Consider the following 25,572-nt stretch of genomic DNA (forward strand, 5'->3'; position numbering starts at 1 on the left):
ACAGGAGATAGATCTGCAGATAATAGTAAGGATAATCCTAACAGATTATATATAAGTACATGAAAAGAAAAAGGGTAACTAGAGAGGGAATAGGGCCCCTCAGGAATCAAAGCAGTCAACTCTGTATGGAGCCACAGGAGATAGGCAAGGTCTTCAAACAGTATTTCTCCTGTTTTTACTGTGGAGAAAGACACGAGGACCAGGAATCAAAGCAGTCAATGGAAATGTCTTGAGGACAGTCAGTATTACGGTCGAAGAGGATGCTGAAGATCCTAGAGTGCATGAAGGTAGACAAATCTGGGCCTGATCAGATATTTCTGAGGATGTGGGAAGCTAGGGAGCAAATTGCAGGTGCCCTGGCTGAGCTGGTGTTGCATTTTGGGGAGTCAAACGAGGGCAGGGCCTACACAGTGAATGGCTGGGCTCTGAGTGTTGCAGAGCAGAGGGATCTAGGAATGCAGGTACATAACATTCACTCACTAACACTTCAGCCACTTGCCTGTCACAATTTCCTTGGAGTAGATCCAGCTTTGCCCTCTCTCTATTTTAATAAGCATTATATTGTATCATCTTGGGAGTCCAATAATAAATAACAGCATCCAGGGTCCTCTTATCGCATTTTGAAATCATTTGTTTGAAGTTCACTCGATAAATGGGTGATGATGTCCCAGTGAATTTGTATGTCATATTTTCACAGTTGGTTATTTAGGAATACAGAGATGCACATGGATCCTAATTTTTTTAACATTTAAGTGGCTTTTTTTCTCTCCTTTTAAGATTAATTGCAAAACACATTTGGAACACTTTCTGTGAATCAGATCCTGTGTGTCACATCTTGGCACTTTTTGTGCCATTAAGTATTTCTCAGAAAACATTAAAAATCTGTCTCAGGATGGACAGGAATAATATAGATTTGGATGTATCCCTTTCTAACATTTGGATTTATTTTCTTTGCTCTGTGCAATTGTTCTCAGCTGAACTCAAAAGGATTCCCATGTTGCTTTAACCCAAACAGCCATGAGTGTCATACTGTCCCCCTTGAGGAACCAAGAGCTGGATGCAATGCCAACAGACGCATCTCCCATGATCACAACCATGACCCCTCTAGAAGAACCGGAGGAGGGGAGAAGGGTCAAAGAATTTGATGCTGTCCAGCGCTATGAGAAGCCTCCCCCACTTCACACCGGCGCAGATTGGAAAGTAGTCCTACACCTGCCAGAAATTGAAACATGGCTTCGAATGACTTCAGAGCGAGTTCGAGACCTTACCTATTCTGTGCAGCAAGATACTGAGAATAAGCATGTTGATGTTCACCTGGTGCAACTAAAGGTAAGAACGTGCTTCGTCTGTGTAAACTCTTAACCAGGATTAAAATCGATTTTTGGTTGAACTGCAACTTCTACATTCAAGTACAGTTCAATGCATTTGGCAGTATGAGTGCTTGGTTATGGGCCACTGACAGCAGGTGAGATTGGAATCGGATCAGCCATTATTGGTGCAGCTCTACTATTTAGAAACCACAACTGGGATACAGCAAGGAACTGTAATTGGCAGTGGTCCGATTTAACAGAAATCCAGGTAATCCAAAATCTGTTATGTTGAATTATCTTCACCAAGAATCATTGTTTTCACAGAAGCCTCTGGCCCATTCTACCTAACTGGTGTTTAAGAATGTGTTTGAACGGCAAATAAAAAGCCGTGAAGGAATATTGGATGCAAATTAATATTAGAATTTCATTAATTCGGGTGGAAAATCTTTGCTGTAGCATAGCTGAATTGGAATTAGAAATAAAGGATAACCTATATTTTCATCATGGCTAGTAAATAGAAATTATCCTCTTAGCATTTATTCCTGAAGTATATCTATTAACATAAAATTTGACCAATGATTTAATAACCAATTTTTATGACCTCAAGGTTTTAAGTTCACTTTATTGTCACATGTACCATTTCGACCAGTGAAATTCGAATTACCTGTCATTGCCTTTGGAGAACATATTTTGCCAATAATTTCACCTGAAGACCATCGCACTCCGTGAAACATAAAATCAAGAACCAATGACGCACAATTCTCAAATGTAAATCTAGAAAATTGGTACTGGCAGATATTTAATCATTATCTGCTTCACATTTAAACCCACCCCTTTACTACATGAGGTTCATACTGACATGTTCTTTAACAGTTTGCAAAATAGAAATCAAAGCCAAGGATCCTGATCTCATTTTTCTAGCCTTTCTGTCCAAGGTTGGTCGAGATGAGAAAACATTTCTTTACACAGAGAGTGGTGAGTCTGTGGAATTCTCTGCCACAGAAGGTAGTTGAGGCCAGTTCATTGGCTATATTTAAGAGGGAGTTAGATGTGGCCCTTGTGGCTAGAGGGATCAGGGGGTATGGAGAGAAGGCAGGTACAGGTTACTGAGCTGGATGATCAGCCATGATCATATTGAATGGTGGTGCAGGCTCGAAGGGCCGAATGGCCTACTCCTGCACCTATTTTCTATGTTTCTATGAAGCACTGAAATCATTGTAGATATTTATTTTGTTCAATCTAAAACTGGTGAACAATATACAATAGCGATGTTCTTTGCAGTGTTAACGCCGGGAAAAGAACATGATCGTTTGGTAATAAGCAAATACATACTATTATATTCTCATTGCTCTGCATTAATTATGTCCTGTTATATTTTGTCAAGTACATGAGAATACAATAGATTTTGACATTTGGAACCTATTTAAATAGATATTTTGTCATTAACACACCCACTGTTGGAAAATTCAGTCCAGTGCACAATGTCATTGAGTCAAATAGCACAGAATGAGGCACTTCACCCCACTGTCCATGCTGAATATTAAGTATCCATTAATACTAATCCCATTTATCAACACTGGAGTGACTTTTTTCTGCCTTTGATGTAAGCTCCATGGCTCTCCATTTGAGCCTCCTGCTTTCTCTTTCATTTTGATGTGTGGGGTGCCTAATAAACTCCCTGAATTCTGCAGAAAGCATTGAAGAGGAAAATTTAAGATGTTGTGAAATAATATTTTTTTCATTTGAACATAGAACTGTACAGCACAAAAACGGGCTCTTTGGCCCACAATGCCTGTGCCGATCATAATGTGAAGACCGACTCTTATTGACCTGCACATAATCCATATCCCTCTTTTCCCTGCATATCCATATGCCTATCCAAACATTTCTTAAATGCTGCTATCATATCTGCCTCAATCGCCACCCTCCTGGCAGTGTTCCAGGTATGCACCATATTCTGTTAAAAAAACCCAGCCCCTTTGCCCCTCTCACAAAGCTATACCCTCTAGCATTTGATTTCTTCATCCCGAGGGAAAGGTTCTGACTGTCTATCCTATCTAAACCTCATAATTTATTTTGCTTCTATCAGGTTTTCCTGCAATCTCCTGCAATCTCCTGCAATCTCCTGCAATCTCCTGCAATCTCCTGCAATCTCCTGCATTCCAGAGCAAATAATTTAAGTCTGTCCAATTGTTCCCTGTAGCTAATACCCTTTAATCCAGACATCATTCTGGTAAACCTCTTCTGCACCCTTTCTAAAGATTATGTATTCCATTTGGAGAATTGGGTGCAGTTCTAATGAGGCGACCAGAACTGCACCCAATTCTCCAAATGGAATACATAATTTTTAATTAGCTGCCAGTATTAGAAGATGGCCAGTGCCGCAGCGGTAGAGCTACTGCCAAACAGCTTCAGAGACCTGGTTTCGATCATGACGATGGGTGCTGTCTGTATGTAGTATGTAAGTTCTCTCTGTGACTAGGTGGGTTTTCTCCAGGTGGTCTGGTTTCCTCCAACATTCCAAAGACATGCAGATTTGTAAATTAATTGGTTTCTGTAAATTGTCCCTCGTGTGCAGGACAGAACTAGAGTATGGTTGATCGTTGGTCAGTGTGGATCTGGTTGGCAAAGGGCCTGTTTCCACACTGTATGCCTAAACTAAACTCAGGCAGCATTAGTAGGTTCCAGACATGAGAATGGTCACGGTTTCCAATGAAATCTCCAGCAAAATATAAAATAATTTTCCAACTCAAATGATGCCTGCTGTTGACTAAGACTAAAACATGTCGTTGTTCTTGTACCCTCGTTAAGTCATGGATGAGAAAATTTCTTCCAGCTCAACCTTGGTGAGTCCAGACATATGCTGTTCAAGCCATAAACACAAATACTTTAACCGCTGCGAATCATGATCTGATGTGAAAATACAACAGAAAATTAAAAGCGAAAACCTGCTCGGAGTAAAAAAAAATTAAATAAAAAGAGAAAACATTGCAAATACTCAGCAGGTCAAGCAACATCAAAGCAGAAAGAAAAATGATTAACTTTTTGGTTTGATGGCATTTCATTATATTCTAAAAGGCAATGAAGGACTTGTTAATTGCAGATGATCTGTCTGGAGGAGATGTTGGGAGGAGATAAATGAGAACAGGGAGAAAAAGAGCTCCACAGAAATGCTAGATATAAAATACATAGGAAGGAACTGCAGATGCTGGTTTAAATCAAAGATAGACACAAAGCTGTAGTAACTCAGCAGGTCAGAGAGCATCTCTGGATAAAAGTAATAGGTGACATTTTGGGTCGAGACCCTTCAGACTGATATAAGATATGTTATAAAATACTAGTAAATACTTAAAATACTTGTTTAGTTGCAGCAGCACTCAACCAGGTGTTCATCCTCACTCCTGCATTCTGACTCATCATCACCATCTGTGAATTTACTTTAGACTTTACTTTAAAGACAGTGCAGAAACAAGCCTTTCGACTCACTGAGTCCGCGCTGACCAGCAATCACCCTGTGCACCAAAACTATCCTACAACCTCGGGACAATTTACAATTTTACCAAAGCCAATTTTACCCTACAAACCTGTACGTCTCTGGAATGTGGGAGGAAACCAGAGCACCCAAAGAAAACCCACATGAATTTACAAACTCCATACAGACAGCACCCATAGTCAGGATCGAACCCGGGTTTCTAGTGCTGTAAGGCAGCAACTCTACTGTTGCGCCACTATGAATTGGAACAAGGTCAAATTTGATGGCATAAAACAGGAGTTTGCTAAAATTTATTAGAGTAGGATGTTTTAAGCCAAATGGACATCTGGAAAGCGGGATGTTTTTAAAAGAATGTGGTAAGATTTGAGGTCATGCATGTTACTGTTAGAGTGAAAGCAAAGGCAAATGTGAGTGAGGAACTCTGGGCGACAATAGGAATTAAGGCTCTGGTAAGGAAAAAGGAGGCATTGGACAGTTAGGCAGCAGGGATCAAGTGTATCCCTGGAGGAGATTAGGGACATACTTTTCCTATTTAAGAAGGAAATTAGGAAATTCGTTGACACCACTGTAGTGGGCCGGATATGAACTAATGAACAAATTTCAAGAGAGAGTTTGATTTAGCTCTTGGGGCTAAAGGAATCAAGGGATATGGGGAGAAAGCAGGAACGGGGTACTGATTTTAGATGATCATCTATGTTTTTAATGATGAGACAGAGTACAGGAAGGAGATTGAGAACCTTGTGACCCTTTCATTTAGACAACACCCTTTTTTTCAACGTCAGCAAGCCAAAAGAGATTGTGATCGACTTCAGGAAGCAAAGTGGTACACATACCCCTGTGGACATTGAAGAAGGCACACCAACGCCTCTATGGCGCATCTATAGAAGTTAGTGAGCGTTGTTGGGGACATGCCGGACCTCCAAATTCTTCTGATAGAGTAGAGACGTTGGTGTGCTTCCTTGGCCATTGCTTCAATATGGGTGGTCCAGGACAAGTTACTGGTGATATTTACTCTTAGGGACTTAAAGCTTTCAATCATCTCTATTTTGGCACTGTCAATGCATACCAGGGTATGTGCACCGCTTCGCTTACTGAAGTCGAACTCTATGTCCTTTGTCTTGCTGACATTGAGAGAGAGAGAGGTTCTGTATGGTTAGGACAGGTTTAGAGGAATATGAACCAAACGCAGGCAGGTAGGACAAGTGTAGATGGAACATGTTGGTCGGTGTTGGCAAGTTAGGCCAAAGGCCCTGTTTTCCATGCTGTATGATTATATGGAAAATCATATCTTACGAAGGCCTAACTCAGCGGGACAAGCAGCATTTCTGGAGAGAAGGAATGGGTGACGTTTTGGGTCGAGACCCGTCTCCAGGGGTGCAGTGCTGCCGGAGCTCACCAGAGCACCGCTCCGGCACCTCTGTAAAAGAAAAGCCCAAAATAAACAGTGGGGAATTTTAACCAGCGGGAAATTTAACAGCGGCCGCTCCAGCACCAGTGACAGCTCCGGCACCTAAAAAATTAACGCTGCAGAACTGCCCATCTCGACCTGAAACATCACCCATTCCTTCTCTCTAAGGATGCTGCCTGTCCCACTGAGTTACTTCAGCATTTTGTGTCGACCTTTGATTTAAACCAGCATCTGCAGTTCTTTCCTACACATCATATCTTACAAATTTGGTTGAATTTTTGGAAGAAGTAATCAAAAAGGTTGATACGGGTAAGACTGTAGATGTCTATATGGACCTCAGCAAGGCCTTTAAGGTTCTGCAATGTAAGCTGCTCTGGAAGGTTCAATCACATGCGATGTAGGGAAAGCTCGCAAAATGGATACAGAATTGGCTTTGTGAAAGGTTGGTTGGTGGAGGTTGGCAGTGGAAGATTGTTTTTCAGGCTGGAGGCATGTGACAAATTGATGTGTCTCACGGATTTGAGCTGTAGAGAGAAGTTTCACAAGCTAGGACTTTGTTCCCAGGAGTGCAGTGGGCTGAGGGGTGATCTTATAGAGGTGTATAAGATCATGAGGGGAATAGATAGGGTATATACACAGAGTCTTTTATCCAGGGCAGGGGAATCAAAACTATGAAGCCATGCTTAAGAGGGGAAGATTTATTAGAAATTTGAGGGACAGCTCTTTCACTCTGAGGGTTTGTTATATTGAACAAACTGCCAGAGGCAGATACTATAACTGCATTTAAAAGACAAGATTAGGTACGTGGGTAGGAAAGCCGAGAAGGGATACGGGCCAACGTGGGCAAATGGGGCATCTTAGATCATGCATTTTGGGCAGCATGACCAAGGTGGTCTGAAAAGTCTGTTTCTGTGCTGTATGAATGACTCTATGTTGGTTCCAAATGGTGCAAAAATGACTCATTTCTGTCCAATCCGATATTTTATATTTCATAGCTTTCAGCACGCACTAATGTTAATTGCATTCTTCAGTATTCTTTCTCCTTTAAGAATGAAGTGATTTACCATATCTCTAATTCTATCTTGTATTTTGACAGTGTATATCTTTGTCTTTCCGACTTCAACAATGACACCATCGTCCCTTTTCTGCATGTAAGATTTACCATTTAGTGTTAACATACAAGCTCTGTAAAGTTGTTTGAGTTGTTTTTCTACACAACATAAGCCACAATTCTGTCTCTATATCAACTGTTTCACTTTGAAATCTGGCCAGATTAACTTTATTTGTGTTCTGAATCTTCTGCACATAACTTGGCATTGGTCTGTAATTTTAGCAATATTAACCAATTAATATTTCATTGTTAAATCTGAGCATCCCTTTAATACTTAATTGATTTGGATGAAATAAGTATATTTTAATACCATTTATAAAGTGCTAAAATAGAAATGGACAAAACTGAGGATGATTGTCTGAGACATGAAAATTGTGCAGATTTCCATCTGAAATAGTCGGACAGAAACCCTCTAAAGCCACCCCACCATCTCATTTCCGATGCCCCCACTTACTGGCATTTGCTCACGGTTAGCCACTGCCAATCTCAGCACCACTATTGCTGTCTCAAACAACTGCAGTGGCCAGTGCTGCTTCATGTGAGGTCCATTCTTAACATCCTCTACAACAGTCTGTAATGTATAAGGATCTGCCAATGCTTCTCAATCTGAGCATTATTGGGCAAGCAGTATGCCAAATGAAAATTTGATGTATTGCTTAAGCTGGGGACCTGGATGAAAAAGTCACACTGATGGATAAAACATTTCTCAGCACAAAGTAGCTTATCCTTTTTTTAAATCTTATCCCGGGTGTGGGAGCAGTCGAGGGTGTAAGTTGCTGATGGGGGGGGGGAAGAGTAATCATCTAGAGGGCAATTGCATTTGGACTGTTGCTAAGGGGAAGATGGAAATGACTGCACAGTCAGCAAACATCAATGTGAGCAATTAGTCTGAGTCTAAAATAACCAAGAGGTCCGAGAGGCAGGTTACAAATGAGCTTGCTATGGCAAGGCATTGTGGCTCAATAGGAGGGAAGAGAAACAGGAATGAATATTTCAGGTCAAAGAGCTGAATGCATGTGGATTGTTGTTGATTCTAATAATCTTCAGAGCCTGGGACAGGGAAATTAAAGCCTTGGTAAACAAAGGTGGTGACCTGATGGTCCAAGGGTTTTGACGAAGAAAGTACAGGAGGCTTCTTTTGTGATGGGGCCTTGATGATGATAATCTCTGGTCTAGCTGCCCACATTTGACAGCACAATGTCCCATCTGTGGTGCATGGTGCACATCCTCATTATGCACCTGTAATTTACTGGCATATCTGTGTCAGATATACTCTGTCAAAGCAGCCCGAGAACTTGAAGCAATGGTTTATGTTTGGAAAAAGATCCTGACCTTGTGAAAGATTGTATGGGCAGGTTTCTCTTCCCATGTGCCTTTGAAAATATTGAGCATTTTGTTTGTGATTGCCTGCAGAATGCCCGGGGTTTGCAATTCTATCCGATCAGCCAATATCACATTCCCATGCTTTCCACAAAATGGGCACAGGTCCATTGTACATTGCCTATTCTGGAAAATTGTGAAATGGGTCTCTGCTTTCAATACTGTGGCTGCTGGGACCGCAACCATGACTTCAATCTGCATGCAATGCAGAGCTAGTTAACGCAAGTTAAATATCCAGAAGAATTTCTGGGTCAGAAATCTTTAAATTTTGATTCCAGTGATGATAACTTCACAGGCTCCTTAATTCTGTCAACGTGGTTGGTTGCACACTGATATAAATTTAAGCTGTTCTACAGTGACACTCGATGGTCATTGAAGGAAGTTGCAGGCTGAAATCCCTTCCTTGGTGTTAACTTGCAATTCTATTCGGCAGTTATTTGTTTTGAAGCCATGTCACTACGTTAACTTCTGGGGATTTAGACTGGAGTGTGAAATTGAGGCACAGCACCATCAATGTTTCCTTTCATAAATCTTTAAACATAATTGCATGCTTTGTCTTTTGCAGGATCCTGACTAAGATTATTCAACGTCATTTGAAATTATATTATGACCCAGAAAATGACTTTAACATGTATTTCAGTTGATAAATTGTATGGGTCCTATGGATACTCTGAAGTGCATCTGCTGAAAATTAATTTCTAAAGTATAGTTTTGTGTTTTTGAGTTGTAATTTTCTTTTGTACATCTTCCATCTTCCTTTGCTCGTTCTCCCAAATCATTTTTTTCATTCAGGAAGGCTGGAGTTTCCAAACTATCTGTGAGAAAGAGTTGTATTGCAATCCAATCCAAAATAATTTGTAACACAGACTCCTGAAAGACATTTGTAGCGATACTTGAACCTACATTAAACCGATTCATTCAGTGATAATAAATTAACACAGGGCAGATTTGATATTCAAAGACATAAGGTGCTTCGATAAGGTAATTACTTTCTGCAGTGGGCACAACACAAAATTATAGTTGCGTTCTAAGATTTCATTTTCATATTAATGATATTTTCGATATAATGCTTTTAATTATTTTAAATCATAAGTACACAAAGAAAACATGAGTTCATATCTCGACCCTTCTCTATAATTCAAGATCACAACTGACACCCAGCCCCTCAATCCTCCCATCAACATTCTCACTCAGTCTTGAGTAACTGACCATCCACAACTCCAGAACAAGGAACTTACAGTGAATAACAACCAAATTAACATGAAACGTTCTTCTCTCACTCCTAAGTGCCCAGCCACTTATCCTTTCATCAACTTTGAATCCCCTTAATTTCGTCAAAATTTCCTTTCATAAATGTAAAATAGAATAATTTCATTTTCGTCAGATCTTTGGTTCTCCAAACTTCTTAATTTATAGTCTATTCTACAGTAATGAATGATAGGGAATATTTGTTTAATGTATGGGCATTGGGGGATGACAGGTATAGCAAGTAAAGTGCAAGGAAACAGCGAGGGGGCACCATTGTGTCTGAAACTGTGGCTGGCAGGCAGGCTAGCAAGTGGCTAACGGGCAGCAGGCTGGCAAGTGGCTGACGGGCAGGCTGGCAAGTGGCTGACGGGCAGGCTGGCAAGAAAGACTGAAGCACAGGGGACCACAAACCCACCCCACCCCATCCCCACCATTCCACTGGCAGATGTTTAGTCACGAGCAAATAAAGTGCATGGCTGCTTTATAAAAGGGAGATGAGGGAATGCTGTGTGCTCTGTTTCACAGAGACATGGCTCACCCCCAGACAACCATACAGCCCACAGTTTTCTCCATCCATTGCGTTGGCAGAACAGAGGCGTCGGGAAAAGGGAGAGGCTTCAAGGTAAACTCTTTGTGGTGCTCAGATGTAGCAAACCTGTCCAACTCCTGCTCTCTGCCCTTGGAGCACCTCCTGAGGGAATTCACCTCCATCATCATGACTGCATTGTACATCCCACACCAGGCAACCTTCATCCAATATTGGAGGAGCTGCATGCCGTGGTCAACAAACAACAGTCTCCGTACCCTAACGCCTTTCCAATCAAAGCCAGGGACTTTAACAAAGCCAGCCTGAAGAAATCGCTCTCAAAGTATCACCAGCACAGGTCTAGCAGCAGCAGAGGATCAAACGAGGATGCCTATTGCTCCTTCCTGCAAATCAGCAGTGACTGTAGAGCACACCCAGTGGTGAGGGCTGCACATAGCTGGTCAGGGGAGGCAACTCTCAGAGGAACAACTCTGAGACTGCTTGGGAGTCGGTAGACTGGGCGATGTTCAAGGACTTGGCAATGGACCTGAATGAATATGCCACAGATGTTACCGACTTCTTAAGGAAATGTATGGAGGAGTGGGTTCCCATGAAAAACATCCGAGTGTTCCCCAACTAGAAGCCTTGGATGAATCGGGAGGCCTGCTTTTTTAGAACCAGATCGCGGGCATTCAAGTCTGGTAACGCAGAGGTATACAAGAAGCCCTGAAACAACCTTGATAGGGCCATCGAGAGGCTAAAAGGGACTTTCGCTCTAAACTGGAGGATGAGGCAGATGTTCGGCAGCTGTGGCAGCGCTTGCCCGCCATCATTTCCTACAAGGCAAAATCAGGGGGCAGCTCGTGAAAGTGGAGCATCACTCCCAGACGAGTGCAACGCGTCCTACACAGACTGACAGGGAGAATGCTGATGTGACCTTCCGAGCCCCCATAGTCCCCGATGGTATAACAATCTCAGTCACGGAGGCTGACATCAGAATATCCTTCAGGGGGGTGAACCCTCGGAAAGCGTCTGGACCTAATGGTGTACCTAGTCATATTCTTAAAACCGGTGCAGACCAACTGGCTGGAGTGTTTGTGGACATCTTCAACCTCTCATTACTGAGGTTTGAGGTTCCCTTCAGCTTTAAAAGGGCATGAATTATACCAGTGTCCAAGAAGGGCAAGGTGATGTGCCTCAATGACTACCGATCAGTGGCACTAACGTCTGTGGTGATGAAGTGCTTTGAGAGGTTAGTTATGTCACATGTCAACTCCTACCTGGCCCACTACAATTTTATTTTAGTTTAAAAAAAATTCTGATCTCTTTTGTTCATGTGATTGTTTGGGATTTGACGTTGCACTCAATAGATTTGAGGGCTTAAATGTAGGCTGACACCTCAAGTCAATGCTGAGGGCATGTTGGAGGTGCTGTCGTTTAAATGGACGCCTGTCTGAGAGGACATGCAGGATGACACGAAGCTGGGGGGCAGTGTTAGCTGCGAGGAGGATGCTAGGAGGCTGCAGAGTGACTTGGATAGATTAGGCGAGTGGGCAAATGCATGGCAGATGCAATATAATGTGGATAAATGTGAGGTTATCCACTTTGGCGGCAAGAACAGGAAAGCAGAGTATTACCTGAATGGTGACCGATTGGGAGAAGGGGAGATGCAACGTGACCTGGGTGTCATGGTGCACCAGTCATTGAAAGCAAGCATGCAGGTGCAGCAGGCAGTGAAGAAAGCGAATGGTATGTTGGCATTCATAGCAAGAGGATTTGAGTTTAGGAGCAGGGAGGTTCTGCTGCAGTTGTACAGGGCCTTGGTGAGACCACACCTGGAGTATTGTGTGCAGTTTTGGTCTCCTAACCTGAGGAAAGACGTTCTTGCCTTAGAGGGAGTACAGAGAAGAATCACCAGATTGATCCCTGGGATGGCGGGACTTTCATATGAGGAAAGACTGGATAGACTGGGCTTGTACTCGCTGGAATTTAGAAGACTGAGGGGGGATCTTATAGAAACATATAAAATTCTTAAGGGGTTGGAGAGGCTAGATGCGGGAAGATTGTTCCCGATGTTGGGGGAGTCCAGAACCAGGGGTCACAGCTTAAGGATAAGGGGGAAGTCTTTTCGGATCGAGATGAGAAAACATTTCTTCACACAGAGAGTGGTGAGTCTGTGGAATTCTCTGCCACAGAAGGTAGTTGAGGCCAGTTCATTGGCTATATTTAAGAGGGAGTTAGATGTGGCCCTTTTTGCTAAAGGGATCAGGGGGTATGGAGAGAGGGCAGGTACAGGCTACTGAGTTGGATGATCAGCCATGATCATATTGAATGGCGGTGCAGGCTCGAAGGGCCGAATGGCCTACTCCTGCACCTATTTTCTATGTTTCTATGTTCTATGTTTCTATGTTATGACACTGCAAAGAAAGAAAAGGGAATCACTGGTGTACTGGCTCATCCGGTATTCTTCAACCACTGTTTTTAAAGCAAATAATCTGATCATTTATATTTTTGCTATTTGTCGGTCTTGGAGTACACAAAAGTGTCGGCCACGTTTCTTGCATTACAGAGGCAAGTACATTTCAAAAGTACTTTATTCATATTCAGTGCCTTAGGACATCCTGTTGTGACAAATATAGTTTGTTGTGTCTTTCTATTTTAGTGGTGAATCAAGTGTTGACGATGCAATGATAGAGAAATAGATAAATGTTCAATGAGGCTAGCGTGTGATACGAAGGAGTGCCTGGAATTCCTTCAGCAGCTTCATTGCAGAGAGACGAATACTGAATTGAGGATAGGATCACTGGCCAAACAGATTTCTCTCTACCGGAAGGTACGAACTTATATCTGTCTTTAATAGCTTTAGCAAATACAGTAATGAAATGGCCATGCAGTCTAAGCTACTAAATTTAGAGCATTGTTATGAATGCAAGTAATGCTGTCTGTAGCTAAAGATAAATCATTTGAAGTAATGACTAGGGCAAATGTGTTACCTGATTGACAGAGTGTCAATGACAGCCTTCCTACATTGGAGGTCAAGACTACATAATACAATCAAAAGGTGTATGCAGGGTTCCTTACTCCCTGCTGCCTTGCCCTTCACTCCAACAGAAACATACATGCTTTGAATTCTCCCCATCACTCTTTTAAAAGTATCCTACTTTATGTTTGCACGCAAACATTCTGCTCCAATCAATTTTAGCAAGTTCCTGTCGCATACTGTCAAAGTGGGCCTTGCTGCAATTCACATATTTGTAGGCCTGTGCTGCCCTTATCCATAGCTATTTTAAAGCTAATAGAACTGTGGTCGCTCATGCCAAAAGCCTCGGCCACCAACACTTCAGTCACTTGCCCATCCCAATTTCCTAAGAGGAGGTCAATCTTGGTTGATAGTCTGAAGAAGGGTCTCTGCCCGAAACGTCACCCATTCCTTCTCTCCAGAGATGCTGCCTGTCCCATTGAGTTACTCCACCATTTTGTTTCTACCTTCGATTTAAACCAGCATCTGCATTTCTTTCCTACACATTGGTTTATAATCTAATCCTTGGGGCTTTGATAACTCTATGGTTGTGCTGCATTGCAGTCCTCCTGTTAATGCATCCTTTTTAAGTGTAATGTCCAGAATTCCACACAGTGCACCATATATGGCTGAAGTGTACAAAATGTGTAGAAACAAACTACAGATGCTAGTTTATAACCGAAGATAGACACGTAATGCTGGTGTAAATCAGCGGGTAAGACAGCATCTCTGGAGAAAAGGAATAGGTGATGTTTTGGTTCGAGGCCCATCTTCAGACTGAAAGGTGGAAATGGGGGAACTGGAGGTAAGAAAAGGCCAGAACAAATCGGGGCCGGCAACAGATGACCTCAGGAAGGGTGGAGTCCATAATGACCCATTGTTGGCTGGGGAAGATGTGCTAACAACAGGGAGACAAGGAGATGAACAGTGGAACTAGTATGACTACCGGGGGGGGGGGGGGGGAGGAATGCAGGAGTTACTTGAAATGAGAGAAATCAACATTCTCAAAGTGTGGGCTCCTATATATCAACAAGATCAAGCATAGACTTGGTGATCGTTTCACTGAACACTCACACTCAGTCTGCCGTGGCCAACGTGATCACCCGGTTGGCCAAACATTTTAACTCCCCTTCCCATTCCGACACTGACCTTTCTGTCCTGGGCCTCCTCCACTGTTAGAGTGAGGCCACATGCAAATTGGAGGAATAGCACCTCATATTTCGCTTGTAGCTTACAACCCAGCGGTATGATGTTGATTACTCTAATTTCAAGTAACTCCTGCATTCCCTCCTCCCCCACCCCCTCCACCCCATCCCCCAGCCTGGTTGTCCTAGTTCCACTGTTCACATCCTTGTGTCCTTCTCGTTAGCACACCTTTCCCAGCCAACAGTGGGCCATTTGGATTCCACCCTCCCTGAGGTCATCCATTGTCAGCCCTGAATTGTTATGGCTTTTTCTCTCCTTCAGTTTTCCACCCCAATTTACATCTTTCTGATAGGTTCTGACCGGAAATGTCAACTATTCCATTTCTGCAAAGATGCTGCCTGATTGTTTTGTGCCTGTCTGTGGCTTAAGTGCAGTATTGTGCAGCTGAAGTAAAACTACCTACATTTTATATACAAGCTCTTGCGATATCCTGTGGGCGGCACAGTGGTACAGCTGGTGGAGCTGCTGCCTCACAGCGTCAGAGATCCAAGATTAATCCTGACCTCGGGTTCTGTCTGTGTGGAGTTAGCACATTCCCCCTGTGACCACAGAGGTTTCCTCCAGTTTCCTCCCACATCCCAAAGACGTGTGGGTTTGTCGTTTAATTTGCCCCTACTTTTTCTGGGGATTACTAGAACTAGTGTGAACAGGTGATCAATGGTCGGCGTGGACTCAATGGGTCTGTGTTTGCATGTGTATCTCTAATCTAAATATCTTCCTGCACGAGCCTGCACAAAACCTCTTGACTAAATCTATTATTTACCTAAATTTGATGACTTAGCAATTAGTCATGGAATCATAGTCACAAAGGTTAAGCAGCACTGAAACAGGTCCTTTGGCCCTACTTGTCCTATTGGCCTGTATCTATCTAAACCTTCCCATTCATGTACCCATCGAAACGTCTTTTAAATTATGTAATGGTACTGGCCTCGACCACTGCACCTGGCATTTCATTGAATATCCCACCACCCTTTGTGTGAAAAATGGCCCACAGGTCCATTGGAAATATTTGCACACTCAACTTAAACCTATGGTCTCTAATTTTAGACTGCCCAACTCTGAGAAAAAGTCTCTGACCATTCACTTGATGAATGTCCCTCAAGATTTTGTATACCTGTATATGGTCTCCCCTTAGCCTTCTACGCTCATTGCAAAACAGTTCCAGTCTCTCCTTTTACTTCAAGCCATCAAGATTCTTCAGCAAAATTGTAAATCTTTTGCACACCTTTCAAGGCATTCAGAATTACACACAATACTCCCAAGAGCGGTCTCACCAAGGATTGAAACCGCAATAACATGGGATTTTGCCTATTTCAGTCCTTCACCTCTGTCAAATCTCCTCTCAACTTTCTTTCTCAAAGAAAAATTTACCTGTGTAGAAATCTATCCACCACATTTTCTCCCTCTAATTTAATTGACGTTTCTGTCTTTTTGTCCCTGCCATGTAATGTTAAACACTGAGATATAACCAGTGAGTATTTGATTAGAGAGCGATAAATAGCTGGAAAATAAACCAGGGTGGTTCCTTACTGTTTTGCTGCTTAGAACAATATGATCCTAAGTGCACAGAAGGGGACAGTTTGGCCTCTTCAGTTTGTGATACCTCTTGACAAATAAGCCACAGCAGATCCAATTACCCACTCTTTCCTGATAACTTGCAAATCATTTTTCTTCAACTGCCTATCCAACTCCCTTTGAATCCCTGATTCATTATTTTGTTTCGACTGAATTACAGCTCTGTTTAATTACAGCTCTGTTTTTTTTTGGTCATTTTTTCCTTGTATCTTTTCCCAACATTTTGAACCTGCACATTCCCCTGGTTCTTGAACCATTTGTTAATGGGAATATTCTCTCTGTATTTTGCCTTTCTTAGTCGTTCATGACCACCTGCACCTCAATCAAACTTCCTTTCAGCTTTCTTTGCTCTAAGGAGAGTAACTCCTGTTTCTCCTGTCTTACCTCATGATTTTCCCGCAAACCCTTTCTCCACCCTCTCCAGAGCTTTCACCTCCTTCCTCCTGCATTGGCAATAATTGGGTTACAGTTCAATTGGGTGTCCATGAGCTGCACCATACAATTTGTAAAAAAAAAGATAAAAACGCAAGAAATGGGTGCGCAAAAAAAATATATATAACACAGTCCAAACTACAACCCATTGACTCTAGCTAAACCATGCAGCCTTGGGAAAGCAGCCAACATAATCAAGGACCGTTATCCCCCTGTCATCCCTTCTCCTCCCGTCTCCTGTCGGGCAGATACAAAATCTTGAAAGCATGTAGCTCAGAAAACAGAGGTTTTCCCTTCTGTACGACACCACTGAATGGTCTTCCCATAGTTCGGGGGTAGTCCCGATCTTCCAACCTATCTTCACTGCTTACGCTTACAAGATTCTGTAATTATCATATCATATCATATCATATCATATATATACAGCCGGAAACAGGCCTTTTCGGCCCTCCAAGTCCGTGCCGCCCAGCGATCCCCGTAACATTAACACTATCCTACACCCACGAGGGACAATTTTTCACATTTACCCAGCCAATTAACCTACATACCTGTACGTCTTTGGACCTTGTACCTGTACGTCACTTGCACCTTCTCCAAACTCATGTCCTGCATCTGTTGCTCAAGATGTGGACTCTTATATATCGGCAAGACCAAACGTAGACTGGGCGATCATTTCAAGGAACACCTTCACTCAGCCCGCCGGAACCCACCTGATCTCCCGGTTGCCGGACACTTTAATTCTCCTTCTCATTCCTACACAGACCTTTCTGTTCTAGGTCTCCTCCATTGTCAGAGTGAGGTTAAATGCAAATTGGAGGAACAGCATCTCATGTTTCACTTGGGCAGCTTACAGCCCAGTGGTATGAAAATTGATTTCTCTCACTTCAGGTAGCCCCGGCATTCCCTCTCTCTCTATCCCTCCCTCACCCAAGTTGCACTAGCTTCTCGTTTGCACCCTACAAACAGCTAACAATGGCCTGTTCCCTTTATCGTCGTTACTTTTTTGCATATCTTTTATTCATTGTTCTTTATCTCTCCACATCATCGTCTATATCTCTTGTTTCCCTTATCCCTAACCAGTCTGAAGAAGGGTCTCGACCCGAAACGTCACCCATTCCTTCTCTCCAGAGATGCTGCCTGTTACTCCAGCTGTTTGTGTCTATCCCATATGATTACGTACATACCGGCTCTCCAATTTAGTTCAACATTGTTTGTATGTTTATATATGTGCACTATTAATCGATCTTAGACCAAACTAAAAGTCTTATCTAAACTTCTTTTTTTTGTGCTGCTTTTGACTACCAATCCAATGTGCACCTTTGTTTTTCTTTTCGCATATACAGCCTGATTTCCATCCTGGTCAAGTTATACACCTTCCGTAGCACTTGTAAACCTCCCCAAAAGGACTTTGGACCCAACTCTGTTTATTAAATACCTGCAATACTTATCCCCAACTTTATTGAACTCCCTTGTTCACCATGTTCCAGTTCCTTGAGCTTGGTGGAAACTAGATGGTATGCATGACAATAATAAACTAAACTCCAAGTTTTACACAAGGAAACCATTGGTGAGGATATTTCAGGATAGGAATTACTTGCATTTAAAAGAGAACTAGACCAAGTGGACCCGTTGGGCCCAAAGCACTCCTGCATTGGTGCAGCACCCTTTCCCCCCCCTCCCCCTCCCCTCCCCTCTTCCAGCCCCCTCCCCTCCCCTCCCCCCCCCCCCCCCTCCGGTGAGTAAGGTGGGCCTATATACATAAGATAATTATTGACCGTCAGCATGGTTTTGTCCATGGGAGGTCATGATTTACAAATTTGAATGAGTTTTTGAAAGAGGTAAAAAAGGTGTGTGATGGCGGTAGGGCAGTGAGTGGGTGCTGTGTACATGGATTAAGGCGATTGATAATTTTTGGGATGAATCAATCCTGCATCTTCCAAATTACTGCCAGAAACTCCTGTTATTGATGCTACAGGGGATTTTCTGTTGGGGCCCCTTTCCAATCAACTTTAGCCAACTCATTCCTCATGCTTCTGTAGTTACCTTTCCTCAAAGTTATACCGACACATTTGATTTCATCTCCCTCTCAAACTGCAGGTTGAATTTTATCATGTTATGGTCACTATTTCCTAGGGGTTCCTTTAACTTAAGCTCCCTAATCAGTTCCAGTTCAGCCTTGATAATTTGGATTCAGAATGTTGCATGACAATGCTGTAAAACTATATTCTGCACTCTATTTCAATAATATAATAAAGTGGACAATCTCAATTTTTCCCACTTAGACAATAGGTGCAGGAGTAGGCCATTCAGCCCTTCGAGCCAGCACCGCCATTCAATGCGATCATGGCTGATCACTCTCAATCAGTACCCCGTTCCTGCCTTCTCCCCATACCCCCTCACTCCGCTATCCTTAAGAGCTCTATCCAGCTCTCTCTTGAAAGCATCCAACGAACTGGCCTCCACTGCCTTCTGAGGCAGAGAATTCCACACCTTCACCACCCTCTGACTGAAAAAGTTCTTCCTCATCTCCGTTCTAAATGGCCTACCCCTTATTCTCAAACTGTGGCCCCTTGTTCTGGACTCCCCCAACATTGGGAACATGTTATCTGCCTCTAATGTGTCCAATCCCCTAATTATCTTATATGTTTCAATAAGATCCCCCCTCATCCTTCTAAATTCCAGTGTATACAAGCCCAATCGCTCCAGCCTTTCAACATACGACAGTCCCGCCATTCCGGGAATTAACCTAGTGAACCTACGCTGCACGCCCTCCATAGCAAGAATATCCTTCCTCAAATTTGGAGACCAAAACTGCACACAGTACTCCAGGTGCGGTCTCACCAGGGCCCGGTACAACTGTAGAAGGACCTCTTTGCTCCTATACTCAACTCCTCTTGTTACGAAGGCCAACATTCCATTGGCTTTCTTCACTGCCTGCTGAACCTGCACGCTTCCTTTCATTGACTGATGCACTAGGACACCCAGATCTCGTTGAACTCCCCCTCCTCCTAACTTGACACCATTCAGATAATAATCTGCCTTTCTATTCTTACTTCCAAAGTGAATAACCTCACACTTACCTACATTAAACTGCATCTGCCATGTATCCGCCCACTCACACAACCTGTCCAAGTCACCCTGCAGCCTTATTGCATCTTCCTCACAATTCACACTACCCCCCAACTTAGTATCATCTGCAAATTTGCTAATGGTACTTTTAATCCCTTCGTCTAAGTCATTAATGTATATCGTAAATAGCTGGGGTCCCAGCACCGAACCTTGCGGTACCCCACTGGTCACTGCCTGCCATTCCGAAAGGGACCCATTTATCCCCACTCTTTGCTTTCTGTCTGTCAACCAATTTTCTATCCATGTCAGTACCCTACCCCCAATACCATGTGCCCTAATTTTGCCCACTAATCTCCTATGTGGGACCTTGTCGAAGGCTTTCTGAAAGTCGAGGTACACCACATCCACTGACTCTCCCTTGTCAATTTTCCTAGTTACATCCTCAAAAAATTCCAGTAGATTTGTCAAGCATGATTTCCCCTTCGTAAATCCATGCTGACTCGGAATGATCCCGTTACTGCTATCCAAATGCTCAGCAATTTCGTCTTTTATAATTGACTCCAGCATCTTCCCCACCACTGATGTCAGACTAACTGGTCTATAATTACCCGTTTTCTCTCTCCCTCCTTTCTTAAAAAGTGGGATAACATTTGCTATCCTCCAATCCACAGGAACTGATCCTGAATCTATAGAACATTGAAAAATGATCTCCAATGCTTCCACTATTTCTAGAGCCACCTCCTTAAGTACTCTGGGATGCAGACCATCAGGCCCTGGGGATTTATCAGCCTTCAGTCCCATCAGTCTACCCAAAACCATTTCCTGCCTAATGTGGATTTCCTTCAGTTCCTCCATCACCCTAGGTTCTCCGGCCCCTAGAACATTTGGGAGATTGTGTGTATCTTCCTCAGTGAAGACAGATCCAAAGTAACGGTTTAACTCGTCTGCCATTTCTTTGTTCCCCATAATAAATTCCCCTGCTTCTGTCTTCAAGGGACCCACATTTGCCTTGACTATTTTTTTCCTCTTCACGTACCTAAAAAAACTTTTGCTATCCTCCTTTATATTATTGGCTAGTTTACCCTCGTACCTCATCTTTTCTCCCCGTATTGCCTTTTTAGTTAACTTTTGTTGCTCTTTAAAAGAGTCCCAATCCTCTGTCTTCCCACTCTTCTTTGCTATGTTATACTTCCTCTCCTTAATTTTTATGCTGTCCCTGACTTCCCTCGTCAGCCACAGGTGTCTCTTACTCCCCTTAGAGTCTTTCCACCTCTTTGGAATAAATTGATCCTGCAACCTCTGCATTATTCCCAGGAATACCTGCCATTGCTGTTCTACCGTCTTCCCTGCTAGTATCAAAACTTTATACTGTCACAATTTTTCCCGCACATCCAGGTGAGTGGAGCTCCTCATGGAAGAATTTTCCACTGGCCGGGGTGTCTAGGAACAAGGTCAAAGTCTCAGAATAAGGGCTCATCCATTCAGGACTGAGATGAGAAAAACTACTTCACCCAGAAGGTAGTGAATCTTAGAATTTCACTCCCCAATTGAGTATTGTGGGAATGCTCAGTCAACCAATGGATTGGTGGATTATAAGGAATCAAAGGATACGGGGTTAGCACATGATAGTGGCATTGAGGTTTAATAAGCAGCCATTATTTTATTGAATAATGAGCAGGCATAAGAGGATGATTTGCCTCTCTCTATCTCTTGTTATTAAGTTTACTTAACCTTTCTGTATTTCTTTGCAGCCACTTGAAAACTCCCTGTGGTTTGCATTCCCACCTACATTTATATAATTCGCAAATGATTATTGATAGAAAAATAAATTGAAGAACTCAAAAGTGGCCAAGAATGCTGTTTACCATTTTCGATTCTGCCATTAAAAGGAAAGTCCATTTAATTGAATGTTAATCATGATATTGCATCAGATAAACTATTTATTCTCTTTCTCATATTGTTCATCTATTCATTCTGGAGTAACTGCCCATTTGATCTAGTTTTATTTGCTTTAATCCTGACATGTTAATCCAGCTAATTTGGCAACCAATATAGTGAGAGATGAGGTGCTTCCTGATATTTCTCAAAAGGTCAGGAACCTAAGACATAAGCTAACAACTGCTCTTATCAAAAATAAATTATAGTGATAGAGTCGTGATTTGGTGGAATTAATTGTTTTCATTATTTATGCAAAAAGTAATAAAATACTTTGTCACTGTTACAATATGAACTGAGATTGCTAAATTACAATAAATTGATGATGCTTCAGCTGTTGATTGAATCCTAAGTAAAGGTTGCAATGATTTTCAAAGGAAGTTTAGAGATACAGCATGGAAACAAGCTCTTCGCCCCACCGAGTCCACAAAGTAGAGATAATTTTATATTATTTTAAGAGGCATGGATGTTAAAGCATCTTTGTATGAGTAAGGAACACAAATAGCAAAAGAGAAACTGCTATATTGATTTTGATGCTGAAAATTAAATTTTTAACTTTAATGTATTACAAATGATTTCTTGATTTTCCTTTGGACCAACAAATTCATTGATGTGAATTTAAGATTTTTGCTGACGAGGACAGTCGCTAAGACTCACATTTGCTGTCTCAAAGTTCAACTTGCATTCTCCTGATAGCTAGGTCAGTGCTGAAAATAACTCTGCTAACATCAGTCACTGGGCTGCCAATGGAATTTCAGTCGGGAGGACAGAATACTCAGCCTACAGAGTAAAACTCGGGACGTTACTCTTTTGTACAAATTCAGGATTAATTCTGCTAGACTGCCATGGGTACTGGCATTGATACATGAACAGTACTGTAAGTCTACTTTATTTTCCCAATCACAAACTTTCTAGTGCATTACAATGACCAGTTAATTGCCGGCAACATTCAGAAGGGGTCGGGTTACATTGCATTTGGCTTTTCTGCCAAGGGTTGCAAGCTTGTTTCTGGTTAGTACAGTGCAAGTCCCTGCTGCAGCTTTCTAAGAGAAGGCAGAGTTTTTTAATGTTCTCTGCTTCACATTTTCGGGTAACCAGAAACAGGTTTGGATTCATGGGATTGCTATGTATTATGTTCTGGATGTGTTTTGATGGCCAAATATTTGTTAAAATGTATAGATCTGTGGTATGGATTTGTGCAAGTTCCCGAGTGAGATATGAAGAAAGCACGTAACAATCCAGAAATATGCAAGAAATTGTCATTTCATTTCCATTTCCAGCGAGTGTCTTTCAAAAATATAAATCTTTATTTATGTTAACTTGCCATAGTTATCTGAAAGCACTGGGACAGATTGTGCAGATCCAGCCCACTGCCCAGATCTACAACCTGCCCAGACCACTCAGTCACATTTACCTCCCCTACTTGGGGAGGACTGAACAACCTGTCACCTCTCGTATGACAGAGGTCCCACCGCGGAATCTGAGAGATGAGGGGGTCTCAATCAGTGCAACTCAAAGCATCTACCTCAATCCCCGTCGCCTAACCAAAGACTTTTGAACAATTTGTACTGCATGGTCAAAATAATTATTCAGATTTGAATATTAATCAATTAGCAATTTTAAAAAAATGAATTAAATTTACTATAGTTAAGTAATACATAATTAAAAATATCTAAATAAAGTAAATGTGTTCCCACATTGGTCTTTTTCCACAGGGTTGATGCCCCATTTAAATGCATTAGTATATCAGGTGCTCAGAAGCACTGACATCGGTCACTGATTTCCTGGTCAGTTAGGTCCTCCACGTTTAGCCAAGCAGAAGTTCAAAATGAGCTGAGCTGCAGAAGCTGACAGCAGGTGGTAGCTGACTTCAGGCACTTGGGAACCGTAGCCAGAGATAGTGACAGGTTAAAGATCCTGGTGAATACCTCAGCCAGCTGTTCAGCACAGTCCCTAAATACCCTTCCTTGAACTCCATCGGGGCCTGCAGCCTTGCGTGGGTTGACCCTTCGCAGAGCGCGCTGTACTTCCTGTGTGCTCAATGTTAAGACCTGTCGCTTCGCCTTGGCTGGGGCTCTTCCACTCATGGTGGTGTTGCCAGTTTCGAAGCAGGCAAAGAAGGTGTTAAGCTCGCTGGCTAGTGTGACATCACTGTGGGGGCAGGCAGGGCTGCTCTTGTAGTCAGTGATGTATCTGACACCCTGCCACGTGCTTCTGGTGTCCGTGGTATTGAAGTGGTCTTCCACCCGTCGCCTGTGGGTGTCTTTGGCCCTTTTTATACCTTTGTTCAGGTTTGACCTGACAACACTGTATGTTGAAGTGTCACCAGATTTAAAGGCATTGTAGCGTGCCCTCAACAGATTCTGTACCTCCTTGTTCATCCATGGTTTCCGGTTTGGGGACATCTTTGTTTCCTTGGCCACTGTGACATTCTCCACACAGCAGTTGATGTAGGAGAGCACAGTGGATGTGTACCCCTCCAAGTCTACCTCTGAACCACAGGTCGCCTGTTGTGCAAACAGGTCCCAGTCTGTGCGATCAAAGCAGTCCTGGAGTTGTACGGTGGCATCCTCGGGCCATATTTTGACCATCTTAATTGTAGGAAATTGAAAGACTATGTCTTCCAAAAAAGAAAATCATTTTTCATACATTTACCATTGAAAAGGCAGAGGATTTTCTCTCAGTTTCAAGGCCAATTGCTCTACTTTTGACGCAAGGCAATGAGCTTTGCATTATCATTGCTTTTTGCCATTCAGTGACCATTTCAGTGTATAGAAATAGACCTGAGCAGATGCAGTTTTTATTAGGGTTCCAATCGTGCATCATGGAGACAGACAATTGCAAGTGACCAGCATCTAAGTGACCTCGTGTAGAAAGGGTATGAATGAAGTTTTAAGAAGAAAAAATGTTACCTTCACCAACCAAGTCAACAAGAATTGGACACAAAAATGTGAAGAGGATATCAGAACCTATGTTTCACATCAATATATAAACTCTTGGAATTGCTCAGCCGGTCAGTCATCAACTTTGAAGTGAGAAGAAGTTAACAATCCAGGTGGATAACTTTTCAAATGAGTTGGAAAAAGCTAGAGTTAAACATTTTTTTAAATTGTAGTGAAATGGGACTTGAGAAAACAATGGAAGGTCTGTGTCAAGGAGGTTTACAAGAGAGTTAAATGTCAAATGTTGGAAGACGATCAAGGAGATATAAATTCAGAATAAATATGGGTAGATAGGGTAAATACACAGAGCCTTTACCCAGAATAGGGAAATGAAGAACCAGAGGATATGGGTTTAAGATGGGAGGGGAAAAATGTAATAGGAACCCGAGGGGCAACCTCTTCACCCAAAGAATGGTGGGTATGTGGGACCTGCCAGACGAGGTTGTTGAGGCATTGAAAAGACATTTGGACAGGTACATGGAGAGGAAAGGTTTCGAAGGATGTGGGCCAAATGCAGGCAGTTGGGACCAATGTAGATGGAGCATCTTGGTCGGCGTGGACAAGTTGGGCCGAAGGGCCTGTTTTCATGCTGTAGAATTTTAAATGGGGCAAGCTTAGATGGGGTATCTTGGTCGGCATAGACAAATTGGGCCGAAGGGCCTGTTTCCATGTTCTATCCATATGCCTTAATATTTTTTTGTATTTTCGATTGTGAGTGTATCTTCACGAACTGAATATACTGTGTAGTCTGAAACATTTTTATGTCAGTTATTGCTGTTTAATTTGAGAACGATCTCTGGATCCTCCATTTGGAAGGAGTGCTGATAGTATGTGCAGTAACATTGAGCAACCCCCAGATACAATATTTTGAATGAAATAAATCCATCTATGAGATTTAACTTAAACGATAGATTTTGT

The 25,572-nt window shown here is 42.5% G+C and overlaps 1 protein-coding gene across 2 annotated transcripts in view; it reads left to right on the forward strand.

Moving 5' to 3' along the window:
* The window catches only part of akap6 (A kinase (PRKA) anchor protein 6), a 291,928-nt gene that overhangs the window by 35,804 nt on the left and 230,552 nt on the right, over positions 1 to 25,572 (forward strand). For both annotated transcript variants that reach the window (XM_078406526.1, XM_078406527.1), the window contains exon 4: positions 1,016 to 1,329. In XM_078406526.1, coding sequence (XP_078262652.1) covers positions 1,018 to 1,329 — 312 coding nt within the window. In that variant the 5' untranslated portion in view covers positions 1,016 to 1,017. The remainder of the gene's footprint in view (positions 1 to 1,015; positions 1,330 to 25,572) is intronic.

Source organism: Rhinoraja longicauda, chromosome 10, assembly GCF_053455715.1.
Source record: "Rhinoraja longicauda isolate Sanriku21f chromosome 10, sRhiLon1.1, whole genome shotgun sequence".
NCBI lineage: Eukaryota > Metazoa > Chordata > Chondrichthyes > Rajiformes > Arhynchobatidae > Rhinoraja > Rhinoraja longicauda.